This window comes from Sycon ciliatum, chromosome 8 (assembly GCF_964019385.1).
Source record: "Sycon ciliatum chromosome 8, ocSycCili1.1, whole genome shotgun sequence".
Classification (NCBI taxonomy): Eukaryota; Metazoa; Porifera; class Calcarea; order Leucosolenida; family Sycettidae; genus Sycon; species Sycon ciliatum.
Genome location: NC_088650.1, coordinates 9834242 through 9854857, shown reverse-complemented (window position 1 = coordinate 9854857; position 20616 = coordinate 9834242). Strand labels below are relative to the sequence as shown.

At 46.2% G+C, this 20616-nt stretch overlaps 1 protein-coding gene across 1 annotated transcript; it reads right to left on the bottom strand.

Moving 5' to 3' along the window:
- Positions 1-698: 698 nt before the first annotated feature.
- LOC135823295 (dual specificity protein kinase splB-like) lies at positions 699-18771 on the bottom strand (the record flags this gene model as incomplete). The annotated part of the gene is given in 13 exon segments (XM_065336155.1): positions 699-1067; positions 4754-4897; positions 6135-6207; positions 7005-7061; positions 7607-7662; positions 8131-8258; positions 9723-9849; positions 10148-10212; positions 10805-10944; positions 13057-13142; positions 15717-15876; positions 17629-17689; positions 18506-18771. Coding segments are annotated over 13 exon segments (1490 nt in total), but the record flags the coding sequence as incomplete, so codon positions are not given.
- Positions 18772-20616: the final 1845 nt, after the last annotated feature.

The following is a 20616-nucleotide window of genomic DNA, read 5'->3' as shown; positions in this document are numbered from 1 at the left end:
GGTGGAGGTGGAATTCATTACCCTGATGCTGGGCTGGGCCCGAAAATTTGGTGTAATGATTATGTGAATCTTTAACTTTAGTTTGAATCGCAGTGAAGAGACCGTTTTTGGAGTTGAGAAATGAAGTTTGCTTAATGTGTAAGTGGCTGCGTTGGAGTTTGCAGACAATTAGAAGAGGTTGAAATACCGTATACATGTAGCTTATTGAAGTGTAAATCAAGCCAAAAATCTCGCTCAAACCCGTTTTTAAAACAGCTATTATTAAAATGCACATGTAAGTGCAAACAGTTACTATGAGCATGTAGTAGCGAGATTAGATAAGCCTGGGAGCTGGTACATGTAGTATGAACAGTACTACATCTGTTGTAGTCTGTTCTCCACAGATTGAGCACGTATCCTCCGTTTGACATTGGTCAACACGATGATGCAATGTGGAAGCGCTTTACTCTGGGCAAAAATTAGAGGAATTGTGAAGCGATTTTAGTCTGATAGAGATTCAAAAAGTGAGGTGAATTTTCACAAAAGTACATGTACGACTCGTAGTTGTGTAGGCTCAATTAACATTGCCCCACAATGTGCTTTGAATCTGGTGCAAAGGTGCAGAATTAAATGTGTCACGAAACTAATATACATGCACTAAGTCTGAAACTGTTTTGTTTTCCTGTGTGGCGTATCAGATAGCAATTTAAAAGTATCAGTTTAATAAATAATGTTATTGTGTGCATTCGCAGGGACCGGGCAATGGTAGCCCACAACGTTGTGTGCCAAACACACAAGTCAGCAGGCATAGATGCTTTGTCCTCAAGGGAAATATAAAAGTGGGAAAATCTTAAATGACAGTTGAAATTCTGCTCTCAAGCAGCAATGAAACGAGATATTTGCTGCATTTTCACAGGGATACTTCTGACATTTTCGGTGAAAGGAGCTATCAGTATGGAGTTCACACTTCAACTGAAACCGGGCGTTGTTGCGCTTCGTTACTCTTGTCTTCCAGCATCTCCAGTATCACTTCAAACCCAGGCCTGTCGGCGGGAACAAACGCCCAGCACTTCTGCATGACTTCATACCTTGCATTATTAGAGCACACATAAACACACACATACAATTTTACAAAAGTGTGCAGACCAGTCCGAGAAAGAGGGGAGAGGGGGAGAGAAAGAGAGAGAGAGAGAGAGAGAGAGAGAGAGTGAGTGAGTGAGTGAGTGAGAGAGAAAGGGAGAGCGAGAGAGCGCGAGAAAGGGGGAACTACCTGATGAAAGACGACCAGTACAGACAAAATCTGGCATGCATGCTGATGATGTTCAAAACCAGTGCAGCATATACCCCGAATACTCAAATTTGCGTCTCTTTCCTTTCTGGGAGAGCACGCAAATCTCCAGTTCAGTTCGCCCGTTCGTAGTGGCCAATTATATCTTGCTTCCAAAAGGTCTGCACTTGCTTGTCCACTATCCTCACAAGTATGTACTGGGCCCACAGTACAGTGCATCGAGGATCTTTTTTTCAGTAGTTGGTTACTGCTACACTGGTAGCTTTCCTGATAAAATGTTGTGCCCTTGCGAAGTATTCTGTGCTTCTTCATACAGCATGTTTTGAATAAAAGCTCAATTTTTAGAGGCTCCATCCGCGAACATACATGTTTGTGTTGCAGGGGTATCGGCGATGCATGGATGCATGGGAATGCATGACAATATGCATGATGGCATGGTTATGCACTGTAATGCAGGGATATGCATGATAATATCAAGAGTAGATAAACAAGAGTGTGCAACTCCGGATCTCTCCTACACAATCTGCAGATACCCCGCACGGCGGAATTTTTTGTTTACGTCACCTTTTTTCAGAGAAACGCGGCTTTGCCGCAGAGCAGTGTGAGAGCACGTGCTGGGCACCGACCTTGTAGTGTAAAGCCGAGCCAAGTGCACGAGGGAAAACTCTCCAAAAGGCTCGCAGCGCGTGCGTCGTCGAAAAGATTATGTCAACAAAAAATTCCGCCGTGGGCCAACCCACCCGCGAGTTGCACACTCTTGTTTATCTACTCTTGATAATATGCATGATTGCATGGTCATGCACTGTAATGCAGGGGAATGCATGACTGGTATGGAATGCATGGGGTATGCATGGGTGCATGGTATGCATGGTTCTGTATGGTTATGGTTATATACGTCCGACCACCCCCGCTCATGTTTCAGAGCTTTTATGAAAGCTGAATTGCTGCGCTATAACCACACAAACAGTGAGATCACCTCCCTGCTCGCTATACGTGATGCTTTCTGGATCGCTTCGCAAGCGTGGTTACCCTCCTAGGTTTCTCCACGATGCGTTCAGTGATACCCCAGCTAGCTGTCAACTCATACCTCCAGCTAGCTCTGTGCAAGCTTCTGCCTCTTGCCCCACAGTTTTTGTTACTGACTATCACCCTGGCCTCCTCAGCCTTCAACGCACCCTGCAAAATTCTTTTCGCGCTAACTTATGTTTTAGGAAACCACATTCACGATGGGTATAGGTATTTCTTACCTCCATGCCTTGCACTCAAACTCGTGTTTGTTTTTTCGCCTCGCGAGCAACCCCGTGTTTTGTTCACGCCTTCTTTCGCGCTAAAATCGCTAAATTGCTTTTCGCGCTAATTATTCGACAGTGCTCAACGCCTGTCTGTCCAGTTCGCTGGTTATATTGAGTTCCATATTGTCATTTATCCTCATTCCTCTGATGAAGTGACTCATGTCACAGAAACCGGTCAGGTTAAAGAACTTGGAACTCTCCTTGCTTGTGAGTGCGTGGTTGTTATGTTTTAGACTTCTCGTGTAGGACCTTCGCCGCTGCTTCACTATTTGAGCTCCGGTCGGAGGCGACCGCCTTGCGCGAAGCCTGCAAGCCACGACGTCGAAACACCACCAGAGCCCAGCAGGATATTGTTCTGTCACTGCGACAGGATCCACGTATCATTGTCCGTGACGCAGACAAAAATCTGGGTACAGCTATCCCGAATTCCGATGAATTTGCCGCCGAAGCCGCCCGACAGCTCGCGGACACCTCAACATACCGCATTGTTTGCCCCGTTGGCCGGGACACTGCCCTCAATCCAGAAGTCGAGGCCATCGAAACGGAGCTAACCAGGATCATTCCCAGCCATAATGTCACCAGGCGAGACGCAAAAGCCCTACTTGCGAATTTCCCTTTCAAGCCAGCCAAGTTTCGGCTCATTCCCAAAATCCACAAGCCCCTTGGGCCCTGTGGAGTTAAAGGCAGGCCCATTGTGTCGTGTCAGGGCTACTGCACAACCCCAGCCTCTCGCTATGTCGACTACCATAAAGAGTCTCATGAAATCAGCAAGCACTGTGTTTACTTCTACTAACGATGTTGTAAAGAGTTTGATCACTCCGTCGAACGCTGACTTGAGTGACTGCTCCCTTTTGACTGCAGACGTCGAAAGTCTTTACACATGTATGTCGTGGAAAGACACGACCAATGCCCTGCACGTGTTCCTCGACGAAAATAATCACCCCATGAAAGACTTGCTCATTGATCTTTCTTCTTTTGTGCTAAGAAATAATTTTTTCGAGCATGATGGTTTGGTGTATCACCAACAGAATGGCATGGCCATGGGTACACCCATGGCGGCTAATGTTGCAAATATTTTCCTCTTCGTCCATGAGCGTACATCACTCTCAGTCTTCCGTAACACCATAAAGTTCTTCGGTCGATACGTTGATGATCTTCTCCTAATCATCAAAAGACTGAGCAATCTGCCTGCCGTCAAACGGCACATGTACGCAAAGCTTGACGCCATCAGACTTACGTGGTCAGACCCCTGTAAAAGTATTGAGTTTCTTGATTTGATCATCTCTATTAATGATAAATCCACATTCACATTCAGTACTTTCCAAAAGCCCAGGAACGCTTATTTGTACATCCCATTTACGTCCGACCACCCCCGCTCATGTTTCAGAGCTTTTATTAGAGCTGAATTGCTGCGCTATAACCACACAAACAGTGAGATCACCTCCCTGCTCGCTATACGTGATGCTTTCTGGACCAGGCTTCGCAAGCGTGGTTACCCTCCTAGGTTTCTCCACGATGCGTTCAGTGATACCCCAGCTAGCTGTCAACTCATACCTCCAGCTAGCTCTGTGCAAGCTTCTGCCTCTTGCCCCACAGTTTTTGTTACTGACTATCACCCTGGCCTCCTCAGCCTTCAACGCACCCTGCAAAATTCTTTTCGCGCTAACTTATGTTTTAGGAAACCACATTCACGATGGGTATAGGTATTTTTTACCTCCATGCCTTGCACTCCACCTCGTGTTTGTTTTTTCGCCTCGCAAGCAACCCCGTGTTTTGTTCACGCTTTCTTTCGGGCTAAAATCGCTAAATTTCTTTTTTCGCGCTAATTACTAGACAGTGCTCAACGCCTGTCTGTCCAGTTCGCTGGTTAGATTGAGTTCCATATTGTCATTTATCCTCATTCCTCTGATGAAGTGACTCATGTCACAGAAACCGGTCAGGTTAAAGAACTTGGAACTCTCCTTGCTTGTGAGTGCGTGGTTGTTATGTTTTAGACTTCTCGTGTAGGACCTTCGCCGCTGCTTCACTAGGATGCATGGTATGTATGGTTATGTATGGTTATGCATGTACGTCATCGGTGTAAGGGTATGTTGCTGGTATGTGCTAGAGTCACATGCGCTCTACCTAGCAGGTCTGATTATCAAACCTGTACTGGTACTGTGCGGTACGTAAATCATACACGACCAACACTCACAGGCTGTCTGGGTAGGGATGCAACACGATGGGCGCATCCATGTGGCCGCCATTTTTCACGAACGTTATCACCTCTTCGTGACTCTTTCCCTGGTACGGCTGATCCCCGAGCGTGGCCATCTCCCACAGAACAATACCGTACGACCTAAGCACAACATCGGGCAGCAGATAAGCACAACATCGGGCAGCAGATAAGCACAACATCGCGCAGCAAAAGAAATTATTTCCCAGGAGACAAGAATGCTAGAACACTGATAAGAAGGGCACACTTCAGGATTTTGACTATCTTGAACCCCTTTTTGCTGCAGCTCGCGGTTATGCATAACGTGTGTAGCGTGAACGTATGCACTAGCAGCAGTGGATCTGAAAATGGCAGGGGTAGATGAATGCGGCAGCTGTGTGTGCGTGTGGGATAAGCACAACATCGGGCAGCAAAATAAATTATTTCCCAGGAGACAAGAATGCTAGAACACTGATAAGAAGGGCACACTTCAGGCTCTTGACTATCTTGAACACCTTTTTGCTGCAGCTCGCGGTTATGCATAACGCGAGTAGTGTGAACGTACGCAGTGGATCTGAAAATGGTAGCAGTAGATGAACGTGGCAGCTGTGTGTGCGTGCGGACAAAAATGGTGAGTGCGTATTATTTGCTACCCGATGATTCTCAGATCCACAGCATAAGTAACCCCTACATGCCCCATGCCTAACCATGAGCTGCTGCATTCTCACGCTCCTTCTCATATCATCTCAGAGTCTTTGCTGGTACAGGTATACTTTCATGCCTTATCATCTGGCTTATGTAGAAATGGAAGAAATAGTCGATGTGTTTTGTTGGGTGAGGCCAATGCATCCTCAACAAGATCAAGATCCAATTAGGACTCATGCTGCTAAGTGGTTATGGTGCGGTCTGGATCAAAGAGGGCATATGCATTGTGCTGAAATGATGATAATAACACAGGGGGAACAACCTGTCTTCCGTGCTGTGCTAACCACTTCTGTTTCCGTCTTATCCATGTGGCTAGCACTTCATTTCAGTGCAAAAGGTAGTTTGTTTTAAGACACGGCTCTGGTTCAAGCGGTGGAAATGGCAGCAGGGCAGGCACCATTGATATGGCAGATACATGTAGTCGTATGGCCATGGTTGTACCAGATTTTAGTAATTCCAGCGTTTATGGAATTTCCATTGTGCAATGGTTTATGCTATGTTGAAGTATAAATTGGCCATTCCCAACATGTCTGGCTATGAAACTGAAATTGGGCATAGGGCACTGATTTAACATTCAGGAACTGGCTCCAGGCCTGAATTTGTCGACTGCTTGGCCTCTTCCAACACAGTCATAGAGATGCAACGCATGCCTACATCAGAGGACCGTGAAACTCACCAAACGTCTGAAGCTGTGACATACACACCATCACGAAGACTCTCCGGTCCCATCCAGCGCACAGGCAGGGCACCTTTGCACACAAATATGGTCAAGCACAGCAAGTCTTAAATCCAATTTTGAAACTCTTGACTACATTCTGAACTCCAAATAATTGTCTTGTGCTTGTTTGTCTTCTCTGTTCGGATCTAATCTAAATTTTGTTTCCTTCTTTTCTGTTTGTGCCTACCATATTGTACAGAGTATAGGCCGCACTTCAAAGAACAGTAATTCACCCAAGAAAGTCGGTGCGGGTTATGTTTCGATGGTCAAATTAATGGTGATAAACAGGGTAGCTGTGTGTATTTCGTGAACAAATATCTGGGTGCGGCTTATACTCCGGAAAGTACGATAACTCGTTATTCATAAAACTCTTCATCTCTTGTAGGAGCCAGGCTAATGGTCTGTGGTGGAAAGGCATTCTTGAATGTTCATTTGATGTAGTAAACTAGAATACTATACCTACCTTTTCAAGTATCCATATATCCTGTACACACACCTTGTACACACTCTCTCTCTAACGGTCTCTAGGCTACACTGCAATTGATATACATTGCTCAAATTTTCGGGCAAGGCCCATCATCAAGTATTGGCTACAGTGGAGTCTCCAAACCTTGAGAAAAACCTTTTGAAGTAAAGGGAACAAAAACGTTTGGGTCTTAAACTGGGTTGCGCATAACTATAAATGTTTCTTTTACTCTCTGCAAAGGAAATAAAGGTAATTTTTCAACTTGTGTTTTACAATGCCTTGCACCTGTGTAAAATGAAGTTGAAGACACCACTGCAGCTGTACTTATGGTTGATAAATATGGTGTAGACAGTATAACATACCTCGTCCAAGTTTGCGGTAGTAGTCCGATTCGTAGATGTCCCGTGTCAAGCCAAAATCTAGCGGGCAAGGCAGAGGATAGTGAATAGATCTCACAGGGGACAGGACTAAAAAAACATTTAGCATTCGCTTGGACAGAGTGCACACTGTTCAAGTGTGCTGTGCGCAGCATGCTCTATGAAAATCCTCTCAGCAGACACATAACTATTACATGTTGTGCAACAAGAGAGCTAGCGCAGCTCCCTTCTCTATGCCTGCCATCGTCATAATGATCATTTTGCGAAGCTGGTTCTCGGTCGTATTTCACGGGTGAACGCTACTATTCGTGCAGTGTTGGGCATAGCCACGGGAATAAAATTAATGTTCATGTCCATGGTGTTGCCCTGGAAGAGCTACTTGATATGTACATGTATACAGTCATTAAGGATAGAGAGTGCACAGTCTAATAGGAAAGTTCATTATGATTGGATCAATATCACTCTATTCTTGAAAGGCCGAATGGTACCGCTAACTGCGTTATACCAATATCACTTTGCCAAGGTCTTCCTGGCTCTTCACTGAACTCAGGCATGGTCACATTCAGCCACAGCAGCACATTGTTTACCTCCGATCTTTAGGCTTAAGTCGGATGCCAACATGCAGTTGCGAGCAGCTAGGTCCCTGCACGGCAAGAAGAAGCAAGTAAGCCTAGAATCAATACCACTCTGACCCTATCCAATGATATGGCCTAGGACTTAGAAGATCAGAGAGTTGGATTGAAGATGTGCTTCAGGTTAACGTCAACTGGCAGCTCAAATGGCATGCACAGGTTCCTAGCCCGCATGGGGCACGTGCACCCCCCCCCCCCCCCAAAATTCAATAGGTTCTGCATGCACATAATGACTATGAATAGCATGCACCAGCCATCCTACACATGTGCGGCTGTGCCCCCCCCTCCCCCCCCCCCCCACCCCTAAAAGGGACCAGCTACACCCCTTCAATGCAGTTCGAAGCTTGGTAAGATTTACAGCATCCAAACGCAAGCATCGGAACAGGCTTTTAAAGCTCAGAGTGATCACTAGGGAACGACAACAAAGTAGTCGTAACATCAATTGTCTCATATACAATGTATGCTAGGCTACTACCTACCGATGCACAAAGTGCTTCTCATTGAGGTGAACCATCCCTCTTGCTAGTTGCGTAGCCCACGTTGCAAACAGTTCCACGGACGGCACGTCATGCGCGGAGGAGGCTGCCCTGTTGAAGAACTGCTGCTCCTGATGGTGACAAATTGCCAGCAGAAACCCAGGGTTAACGGCAGTCAAAAAATTCTTGTTAATCACGAACATGAAATGCTACTTTGGCAATGAAAGTGTGCCAGCCAGTGGTACAATGGAAGGACTCAAACAGATTCTCCGCAATACACGTTACATATTGTAAGTCAACAAATATTCGGCGCATATTTATTTTCGGTTTTTTTCGGCCTGGGCATATTTGGTCGAAGATTTGTTTCGGCCGGAATTTTGCTTTTCAAGGTTCAGTGTGACAGTGAATACAGGCAGCAGCAGTAAAAGCCGAAGATTCAATGCGGCCAAAATGCGTTTTAGCCCTGGAAGGCCGAAATTCGAATGGGCTGAAGATTTGCAGACTTGCAGTAGTTATTGTTTGGCTTTCCGGAGATTCCCAGTAAGGACTCAAGTAGCAAGCATTTTAAAGAGCATGCTGGCCTCAAGCAAAGGTCCCCAGTTTGTTTGTATACATTATTCGAATTCGCAAATCCAAACGAGCACAAATGCTCAATGACAAGGTCGTGAATATGTTATTCTGTTACAGGGATGGAGGGTTGGGAGAAAACAATGAGAAGGAAGACAGAATGGTAGAGTAACTCAATGAAGACAGTTCGAGTCCTGGTGGTAATAGCCATTTTTTTCTTCATACTGTTCCCATTGGCATCTCTCTCTCAGACTAATGAACTTCGGCTTTAATGTACGGTTCGTGGTTATGATTCTCTTTGTAGTCATCAATGCGAAGACGGTTGATATACCGGGTTGAACCAGCTAAGTCTTAACACGAATGCTTCAGTACAACCAGGGAATGGTTCCCTGTTTTCAGATTTTCGGGCTAATAATGCAAAGTAAATGTCCTGTACAAGACACTATTCTCCTGCCAGGTGTTTTCGTTCATGTCAACGCAAATTTCTTCTTATGCGTGTTTGGATTACAACACTTGTGAGTGATTTCCGCCGCGCTGCTGTGTGCGGGTGCAGTGGTGGCAAAGGGTGGGAAATGGACGCCAACCGAGACCAAAGCCGGGATCAGTGTTTGCAGAGCATCTGAGGCACAATATACACGCGTATCTTTGAAGAGGTTCCCTTTCGGTAGCAAAGAGAGCTGAGCATGGTCCAGTGGAACACTATTTTTCGGAGTTGCAACAAGCTCCTCAAACTTTGTTCTGTGCCTTTTGGAGCGTACCTGTGCAGGCGCGTAGCCCGCATAGGGGGAGGGCGGACACATGTACCCCCCCCAAATTTTCCACCTTGGTTCAGCATGCACATACTGACCATGAATGACATGCACCGGCCATCCTACATATACATGTATGCGGCCGTGCACCCCTCCCCCCCCCCCCCCTGAACAGGGGACCAGCTACACCGCTGCTTTATGTGCATGTAACCCTGTGCGCATGCGGCGTCGTGATGACGTGGGTGCACGTGGGTACAACTGTGTGTGATCATTCCTTACCTCTGGTCTGCACATGATCAGATAGGCACGGAGGTCGCCCACTTCCATGTACTCCATCACTACTAGTGGCTTGGCAGTAGTCGTTACCAGGCCCATCAGCTTCATCACGTAGGGCGAGTCAAATTTCCTATGCAAGACACAACAGTTAAACAGCATTACCAGGGATATTGAAAGCCCCGCTTGGACTGACGATACCATCATTTCATGTGCCAGAGCGACAATTTCGCAACAGTGCAGAGCATTTGTGCAGTATTGCATGGATGAAATACATAAATATGGGTCTGTGAACTTTGTTTTTTCTGCGTCCGAATTTTTCAAGGAACAAGCCAAAAAGTAACATGAGCTCCATGCCAAACTGTGTGTTAAGAAAACAACAGCACCATCGCTGTAGTACACGGAGCTCATCTGCGTACAAGGCAACTTACTTCATTATGGAGGCTTCCATCAGGAACGCGTTCCTCTCCGCTACGTTCTCACACTGTGTCAGTGTCTGCAACGTGCATTTGAAAAGGGCAGCAATGTACACATCGTTGACGACTTGGGAACTCAGAGAGGCAGCTAACCAATCATGCCCGGGAAGAAACAATGATCCATTGGCCACAACACAAAGTCATGAAATGCAAGTACAAAAAATACTTAGGTGTTAGACGAGAAGGAGAGCCGAGTGAGGAGACTGAATTTTGATAAGGGTGGAAATGATGACCAGGCAACTCCTTAAGAATGGCTTCAACAAATATTGTGTGTTTTTGCTCTGCCCGGATTCTGGATTTTGCACTTGTGTGATAATCCTCGGGAAAATGAACTTACCAATCTGGGATACTTTTCCAAGTATTAGATCAAGCATCTCAGCAGGCAAACAATCGCGGAACGGAATTGAAACTCTTTAGTAGGTACTATAACAGGGAGGTGGGAAGTCAAAAATAGCACTAGCTTCCTAGCAAACTCATTCTGTCTACAAAGCTCAGGCTGTATCTTGGCAATGTCAGCAGGCTCTTGCACATCTAGGTGGCATTTGCTAGGTTCCTCAACAGTTCTCGTACTATTCGGCGCAACTCACACCACCTCTAGTAAGTGTGCCTTACCTTCACTGCCACAGTTAGGTCGCCGTCCTCCACAGTGGAGAGAATTCCCTTGAAGACCTTGCCAAAGGCGCCCTCTCCTATCTCCTCCACCAGCTCGATGCTGTCCGCCACCAGCTCCCAGGTAGGATCTTCATCATAGCCTGCAGCACGTGAACACACACACACACACACACACACACACACCACAGGAATGGAAACACTCGTGTAGGCCTAGAATTTCCCCATGAAAATAATTAAATTCTGCGGCTCAGTCAGACCGAGGTTTGCGCATCTGCAGGAACCCCACTGCCCCGCCCCCTCTCAAGGTTCAATACACAGTTCCCATAACAAAGGAAAAATGGTTCTAGTCCTCGTGATGACAGTCAATGTATTTTGCCGATTCCTTTTCCTTAACACTTCCATGAAACTAATAAAACGGTAAGAATTTTTTGAATAGTATATAAATTATGCATGCACATCCGACCTACTACCTAGGCTGCAAGGCACGCACACACACACACATACACACACACACACATACACACACACAAACATACACACACACACAAACATTAGTGATGTAACGAACCATGAATGTTACGAACAAATTATCTAGCGAATACCACTCAAACGAACGAACGATTATTCTACTATTCCACAACAAGTGTACATGTAGCAACCACACAACACAAGCGCTCAGACTCGAGTCACAGTAAATATACCATGGTCTACCGAGTAGTCTAGTCGTTGTCTGCAACGCAGTACAAAGTTTATGCATTCAACTCGAGAGATCTAGAGTAGCGCGTGTGCGCTGTATGCAGCGCACGGACTTCGCCTGACCGCAAACATTCGAATTTTCAAACCTTCGACTTAGATTTTATCCGATCGATTATTCATTGAGGTCCACGAGATCGAGGAAATTTGAACAATCGATTATTCGTTACATCACTAGCGCACACGAACATGCATGCACACACCCATATACACCCACCCATATACACACACACACACGTGTGCGCACCGTACAAACATCTGCAACTGGGCATCGGAATCCACCCTGCTGTGCAGGCACAGCACACCATACACATGCATACTCACATCCTGATCTATAAACCGCGCTATCGTCAACGGAGCACCGTATTTAAAGGGGAAGTTAAGCCTAAAATCAAAATTTCACCAGTTGTAGTGATCGGGGTGCTGAGTCGAATGGTGTTGGTCCGAGGAAGCTGAGGCGCTCCCTTCCTCCTTTATTCCCAATCGAACTCGCGCACTTCCACCGAAACTGGGTGACTGCGCCCTACTAGATGAGTATTTGTATGCAAAATGTCACTAAAAGCGCCATCTCGTTCTTATAAAAGCTCGGATGACCGCGATTGGCCCATATGTTGTAGTCTTTTGGACGCTGAGTCGACTGATTTTCGTCCGAAAGACTGCGTTGCAGCGTTCGGCCCTCATTCCCAATTGAACATGGTTGAACAAGCGGTTACGTGGTCTTGCATACACCAGTCACTTGGTCACTGAGCCAGCAGCCGACAACTTTCACACCAAGGACTTAGGTTCAACTCAAAGGTTCAAAGGTTCAACTCGAGTGACAGAAACTCGCCCAAACATGCTGTAAGTTGTAGCCTGCAGGCACGGTGACCAGGTGACTGGTGTACGCACGAGCACATGACCGCTTGTTCAGCCATGTTCGATTGGGAATAAGGGCCGAACCTTACATCGCAGCCTTTTCGGACCAAAACCAGTCGACTCAGCGTCCAAAAGACTACAACATAATTATAATCACGGTCATCCGTGCTTTATAAGAACGACATTTCGCATACAAATCCCCATCCAGTAGGGTGCAGTCACCCAGTTTCGGTGGAAGCGCGCGAGTTCGATTGGGAGTAAAGGAGGAAGGGAGTGTCTCAGCTTCATCGTACCAAGACCATTCGACTCAACACCCCGAAGACTACAACTGGTGAAAATTTGATTATAGGCTTAACTTCCCCTTTAACATGCTTCTATGCAGCTCCTTTTGCAAAACATGGTGACATTGTGTGCAGCTTCCGTTTTCGTCATACAGCTGTTTTGAACACACGTACCTAGGGTACCCTGTAAAAAGACTTCTAGTCTGCGTGGATTGCCTTAGTAATATAATTAAAACTCTCATTTCCTCTGTGCTGCGCTGATGAGTTCACAAAGAACGAAACAACATGCTGTCCGCAGATTGAATAAAAAATTATATATATACCGGTAACAACAACCGCCACTCAGCTGAGTCGTGGTCCTACCTTCCAAGTCAAAAGGCATATCGTAGTCGGACCGGAGTGACGTCTGCAGTTTCATCGCTTCCCGCAGCTTACGCTTGTCTACTCTCCTGCCAACAAGCGCACGAGCAATCATGCCATAAGTCAAGTCATAACATATTTTAAATGTTCACACTGTTACACACTAGGTGTTGGCTGTTGGACCATGGTTTTTGGGGTTTGCGTTTGAAAATCTTTATTTTACACACGCATTTTCCTGATTTCTTCTCCAGTTTTGTATTACATTTCACTCCATTGTGTTAGTTTTTGCCGGTAAAAGAGGCTACACAACAAACTGTTAGACCATGTACGTGTATAGGGGTTTAGAATGAAATCCCGCCTCGGAGGAGGACACGACTTCAGGCCTACATGGTCCCGGCAAAACCATGATGGCAAACACCAGGGCGTGCACTGGGCACAGCCTTTCGCAAGAGCTTGGCCTTCACTTGCGAACGGCATCTCGACCCTGCAGCAGTTATTATTAATACCTCCGACAAGCGAAACTTGGCGCGTTTTTTACTTCAAATAACTCGAAATAACTCACACTTGACAATCAGGACTAATGATTGACTCACCAAAATACAACTTTGTATTGCTCAACAAGGACATTAGAAACCTCCGTTAGGCTGAATCACTCTCCTCTGATTCAGAGATCGCAGTTTCTTCTGGAGAGGAATTGTCCCTGTTTTGAGACGAAAGCGCGACTAGAGCGGATTCAGTTGCCGCAAGTATCTCTGTTGTGATCGCTCTGGAAATCTCGATGTCGCTCCTGTGCTTGAGCCACGGTGTCGACCCTCGACATTTCTGCCGCCACTATCCAGGTTGACGTGGTAAGAACTGTGCAACACCTCCACACGCGCCTGGACTGAAACTTTTTTGCCGGGTATTCTCGCCAATTGTCCAAAATTGCAGGCAGCAATTCCTGGCGCTTTTCCTTAGCCACCAGAGACGCATGGCTCTGAAGGCTATTGAAAGACGCTAGGATTATTTGGCATGGACGTATGGACTCTGTGCTGGCTGAGTGATCAAGTGAAGAGAGAGAGAGAGAGAGAGAGAGAGAACTCCTTGGTCTTGCATTGAAACGCGAAATCACGACGATTCTCCTTCGCAGAATGGACGCGCGGCTCGCGCGCGCACTGTTGTGCTGGTACACGAGAGACTGGCCTGCTTCTGACTAGTCGAGCCATGTGCCACTCACCAGCTCGTCGCATGGCTTCCTGCACCCGGTTGCATGGAGGGTACAACAGTAACTACAAGTAGGTCATAGCGTACTTCACACACACACACACACACACACTGCCTTGTGAAGTAACTTGTGGTACAAACCCAAAAAAATCAAAAAAAACGAGCCAAGTTTCGCTTGTCGGAGGTAGTATTATTATTATTATTAACTTTTATTTTACTAGGGTGTTTCCCACAGACCTATGGTCTTCTTACGGGAGCCCGTCAACGGTGAATGCTGGATTGTTGGTGATGTTCATGTTAAGGAAGCCCGAGATTGTAAAACTTGTCCAAAGCCGGAGACCAAAGTTATGATTCGGAGAATACGGAACACGGAAGAACTAGGTGAGTTGAGGTCAAATTGAGTCTCCGTACATTTATCCGGTCCATTAAGGGTTAATGCAATGCACCGTGGCTGGGCTGAGCAGTCTGCAGCTCAGGAAGGTAACACATATGGGAGTTTGTTGGCGGTGAGAACTCACATCATGTGGAGATGCATTCCCATTGCATGTGTCCAGGGCATATTAAAATATTTAAAAAATAGAGTGATAAAATATCACTCCGGTCCCTGGCGTAGACAAGTTAATTAAACCTCTTTGAGATCCAGATTGATGGTCCACTGGCCCTGATTTATGTAGCACAAAACACACAATTCCGTATCTGCCGGAGCATAGGGCACACTTTAGATGTGCTATCTCAGGTATTAGGCTCAGGTGCGCATTATACTCTGGCAAATACGTTACGTACTTGCAGCAGATGTGGACCACCTGTTGAGAGTTTGAAGATCAGACACCCATGTGCATAGTTGCACATTTTTGGGAGGTTAGAACTGTTGTTGTTACACACATAACATTGTATAGCCTGTCATGGCTACATTCAACAGCAATTGACCTTTTTTCCAAAATCACTGTGTCCAGACAAAGGTTTCAAGTATCTGGTGAGGGGAGAGGGGGGGGGGGGGGGGCAATGAGTGGTGAGGCATTGCTAGCAATCATCGGCCCCGTATTGTCATACTGCGTGATAAGCGAGCAAATCATTTTTGTTGAAGTGCTGCATGTCCATTGCCAAGAACACCTTGTCGCAATGCCAATGGCTAGCAAAGAAAAGATGCCGGGCTTCCTGGATAGTCACCTTGCTGTGGAACAAGTTTTTTAAACCAGGTGAGCTCCTCAACAAGATCTACAACCAAGTGAACTGACGGCAGTTGGCCAGGCAGCGGCGCAAAAAAGAAGTCGATGGAATTAATGTAATTCAACACAGTTATACCCTGCCACCCTGGCAAAATCAGGCACGGGGTTGGCCTGGCATGGGCAAAACTTCTCCTAGCTAGTTGTGTTTCCCAACGCAAATATAAGCTGATACTTTGTTTGAGCATTAGAAAACAGACATGGGACCAAGGCTAGCGATAAGAAGTGATCACTTACCTCTTATATAAGAGATAGACAACGCTAATGACCAGTCCTGCACCTATTGGGACCGTGATTGCTGTGGGTATTTTCCAGATTCCATTTTTAGTATAATTGTTGGTTCCATTTTTAGTATCATTGTTGTCTTTCTTACTAATATTCTTAGCATTGTGGCAGACTAGTTGAAGCAGGGACATCAGATTCCAAGCAGCAGTGCCGTGATTCACGGATAGTGGCCATGTCCACGACGATGACGCCGATGACCATGCCAATCACAACGAGCACAACACCAAGGGCCGGCGGCAGTGACAACGACAATCGCCACGACAACAGAGGTGGCCATGACAACAGCGGTGTCCATGACAGCGGTGGCCATGACAACAGTGGCGGCCACGACAGCGACAATGATCAGGATGACGCAGCGGCGATGACGACGACAAAAACAACAAGAAGACAAAAGCAATATGTAGGAGGGCAAGAGTGAGCTAAAACCAAACTACACAGCAATTTAGGATTCCTTCTGAGCTGAATTTTTTCTTTAACATCGTGCATATTAAAAATTTAAAATATGGATGACTTCATTAATTTCAATGCAACACTTCCAGAACACCTCTTCTTCTTTATCTTTCGTTGCAGTCTAATAAATGTGTACAGAATGATCTTTTGTTCATATAACTTGAAGAGGTGGGAAAGTTCCTTAGACCTGGTGAAATGAATGAATACTGAATACCGTATTATCTCTATTACAAGCGCAGTCAGTCTCTTGTAGAAGCCCAGTCTCTATTATAATTATTATAAGCGCACTCCAAGAGGGCTTCGAAGATATACAAGCGCAGTCTCCAATATAAGCGCAGGGCTTATAATGGAGAACTGTATGGATCATGTCCATGCATGTTTGACGCCACACATCACATAAACACATGGTGATTCCTGTGGTAAAAGTCTGTGATCCCCGAGATCTAAAGTTCAGACTCACTCAGTGTACCAGGAAGCACACAACTGCAGTCCCGGTACCTGCTGGGAAACTTTGTGCCACTGATATAATGAAAAATAATAAGCAATGTGCATGTACCAGGTGGTTGAAAAATTATAAGCCCAGTCTCTTGTAGAAACCCAGTCTATAATATAAGCCCGGGGTCCGGACTGGTTGAAAAAATATAAGCGCGGGGCTTATAATGGTGATGATACGGTAGTTGTACTGTTAAATGCTGCCACCTCGGTGTTCCTGCTTCTGGAATTACCCAAATACATTGCACAGTGTTGCATCAGGTTACTTCACACACGTGCACACAAAACGCACAAGTACACACACACACACACACACACACACACACACACACACACACACACACACACACACACACACACACACACACACACACACACACACACACACACACACACACACACACACACTATTTGACCGTTGGACCATTTGACGCCCATCGCTGGAAGCGATGATAGCGATGCTACAGCAGAAGCCATAGCAACTTGTGCTGGGATTGTGCCATTCAACAGTTTGCAAGGCTGAAGAATTGACCGCCACTATTTAGCCTGGTCTACCCCACACAGCTATGAAGTGGCTTTTTCTGCCTAGTGAATCCCTACTTTTTTGTTTTTTTTCATTTTTTCCCACACACACATCACACCACATACTCCGACATGCACTGGCTGTTGGTACCCACGCAGGAGAATGAAAGAAGAGCAAGGAGAATGAGAAAGAGAAGAAAAACATGTGCAACCACAATCGTCAGGAAATGAACCCGCAACATCTCGATTGGAAATCGACTACACATACCACTGCACCATATGGGCAAGCACACACACACACACACACACACACACATACACACACACAAAACACACACAAACACACACACGCACACACACATGCAGAAGACGAATGGGTTCTCTAACGGGAAATACTTACCTAAATTGACTACTCCCAGTGTAGTGCTGAAGTATATGCTCCCTTTAAAGTTAATGCCAGCCTGGAAATTCAATTGAGAAGACAGAGACGCAATCTAAGTGTGCTGTGTGCAGTCCATTCAAGCTTTATCGAGCTATCTCTTTTGCTCTATTTCCTTCTCTCTCCCATGCTCTGCCTCTCCCTCTCACACTCTCATCTTCTCACCCTCTCTTTCTCTCTCTCTCACTCTCTCTCTCTCTCTCTGTCCTCCTCGTCCGCTCTCTCTCTCTCTCTCTCTCTCTCTCTGTCCTCCTCGTCCGCTCTCTCTCTCTCTCTCTCTCTCTCTCTCTCTCTCCACACACACACACACACACACACACACACACACACACACACACACACACACACACACACACGCACACACACTCTCTCTATCTCTATCTCTACTATGATCTCTCTCTCTCTCTCTCTCTCTCCCCTCTCTCTCTCTCTCTCTCTCTCTCTCTCTCTCTCTCTCTCTCTCTCTCTCTCTCTCTCTCTCTCTCTCTCTCTCTCTCTCTCTCTCTCTCTCTCTCTCTCTCTCTCTCTCTCTCTCTCTCTCTCTCTCTCTCTCTCTCTCTCTCTCTCTCTCTCTCTCTCTCTCTCTCTCTCTCTCTCTCTCTCTCTCTCTCTCTCTCTCTCTCTCTCTCTCTCTCTCTCTCTCTCTCTCTCTCTCTCTCTCTCTCTCTCTCTCTCTCTCTCTCTCTCTCTCTCTCTCTCTCTCTCTCTCTCTCTCTCTCTCTTTCTCTCTCTTTCTCACTCTCTCATCACGGAATCTCTGCAGCCATGCTGGTACTCAGCGAGGGGACAGATCCAGGGCTAGCTGATGTAAATAAGTCACAATGAGAAGACAACTTACTTTGACAACAATGGTGCCGTTGTGAAGTGTGATATTGCTTGCATTGTGAGTCAGATTTACAGTGGTGTTAGCCGTGCAGGCCAAGATGCTGACAGGATTCTGTACTGTAAACCGTGTCTTGTTACGGAAAGGGTAGATACTGTAGTCAAACCAAAAGTCTTTTATGTCCCCCCGTTTGTCTCCTTGCAGGTCCACCTTGACTGTGAAGTTTGAAACCGCCGGGTCACAATCCGAGATATTAATAGCAATGTTCACCTCTACATCAGCTAGTACAGAATGAACAATACAGGTAGAACATAGAGCAGATACTCACATGACATGCACTTTGTGGACAGGTCCATTAATCTTAGTAACCAGAACACAATAGTTTGGTAAAGGAATTGCAGTGAAGATATATCATATCTTCACTGCAATTTTTGCAATTTCAAATTTGGACTTCACGGAGAATTAGCAGTACGAGGCATGTGGCCTCTAATTTCCTAATACTTAAAGGGGAAGTTAAGGCAAAAATTAAAATTTCACCAGTTGTAGTCTTCGGGGTGCTGAGTCGAATGGTCTTGGTCCGAGGAAGCTGAGACGCTCCCTTCCTACTTGAATCCCAATCGAACTCGCGCACTTCCACCGAAACTGGGTGACTGCGCCCTACTAGATGGGGATTTGTATGCAAAATGTCACTAAAAGCGCCATTTCGTTCTTATAAAAGCACGGATGACCGCGATTGGCCCATATGTTGTAGTCTTTTGGACGCTGAGTCGACTGGTTTTGGTCCGAAAAGGCTGCGATGCAGCGTTCCTCCTTTATTCCCAATCGAACATGGTTGAACAAGTGGTCACGTGCTTCTGCGTACACCAGTCACTTGGTCACCGTGCCTGCAGGGTACAACTTACTAGCCTGTTTGACCTTTTTTGGGTGCAGTCCTGTCACTCGAGTTGAACTCGAGTTGAACCTTGGTGTGAAAGTTGTCGCCTGCTGGGCCGGTGCTGGCGTGGTGACCAGGTGATTTGGGCACCCAGGAGCACGTGACCACTTGTTCAACCATGTTCGATTGGGAATAAAGGAGGAACGCTGCATCGCAGCCTTTTCGGACCAAAACCAGTCGACTCAGCGTCCAAAAGACTACAACATATGGGCCAATCGCGGTCATCCGTGCTTTTATAAGAACGAAATGGCGCTTTTAGTGACATTTTGCATACAAATCCCCATCTAGTAGGGCGCAGTCACCCAGTTTCGGTGGAAGTGCGCGAGTTCGATTGGGATTCAAGTAGGAAGGGAGCGTCTCAGCTTTCTCGGACCAAGACCATTCGACTCAGCACCCCGAAGACTACAACTGGTGAAATTTTAATTTTTGCCTTAACTTCCCCTTTAACTGCAATTCCCAAATTATCATCCTCATCGGGGGAGGGGGGAGGGGGGGGGGATAGTCCAGGGTATATTCATAGTAGCTCCCGGCTATCTGTATTGAGGTGTGTTGGAACCGGTGCAGCAGGTGCGGCCAAAGCCGTACCGATAATTGTAAGCTTGCGATTTCGAAACAATAAACTATGGGCTATTTGGGCCAAATCGATTTTTTTATTTAACATTCCTGTGGAGGACCTCTGCATTGCCGAGCCAACGCGGACTACTTTCCAACGCCCCTGGCACTAAACTTGCCTGATATATCAGGGACGTCGCACACGGTACAGTCACTACGGTATTGACGGTACCACGTTTTGCCCCAGGTACCCTGTGAGTCAATACAATACACTGATCTGGGATCTAAATTCCCAACATTTTCGGCTCAGCCACTCCTCCCGCACGAGTAAATTGTACTTCAGATGGCTGACCGTACCACACTAAAATACCTTCTGACGTCCCTGTATACAACCACGGCAGCTTCACACAACTTGGCGAAAAGTTCGGATAAATAGCCTGGTTCCCGTAAAATCTAGTGAAGGTAGAAGGTAAATGCTGGGCATGTTCAAAACACTGTGATTGGTCACATATGCAGTGCAGTGAGCTCTGTAGAATCAAGTCACAGCAACTCCAAGTGAGACTCATACAGTCCCAACTTCTGTTGTATAACAGTGCACACACTTCAAACAATAACGTCGTTTTCCTCAAGTGTTTTGTAC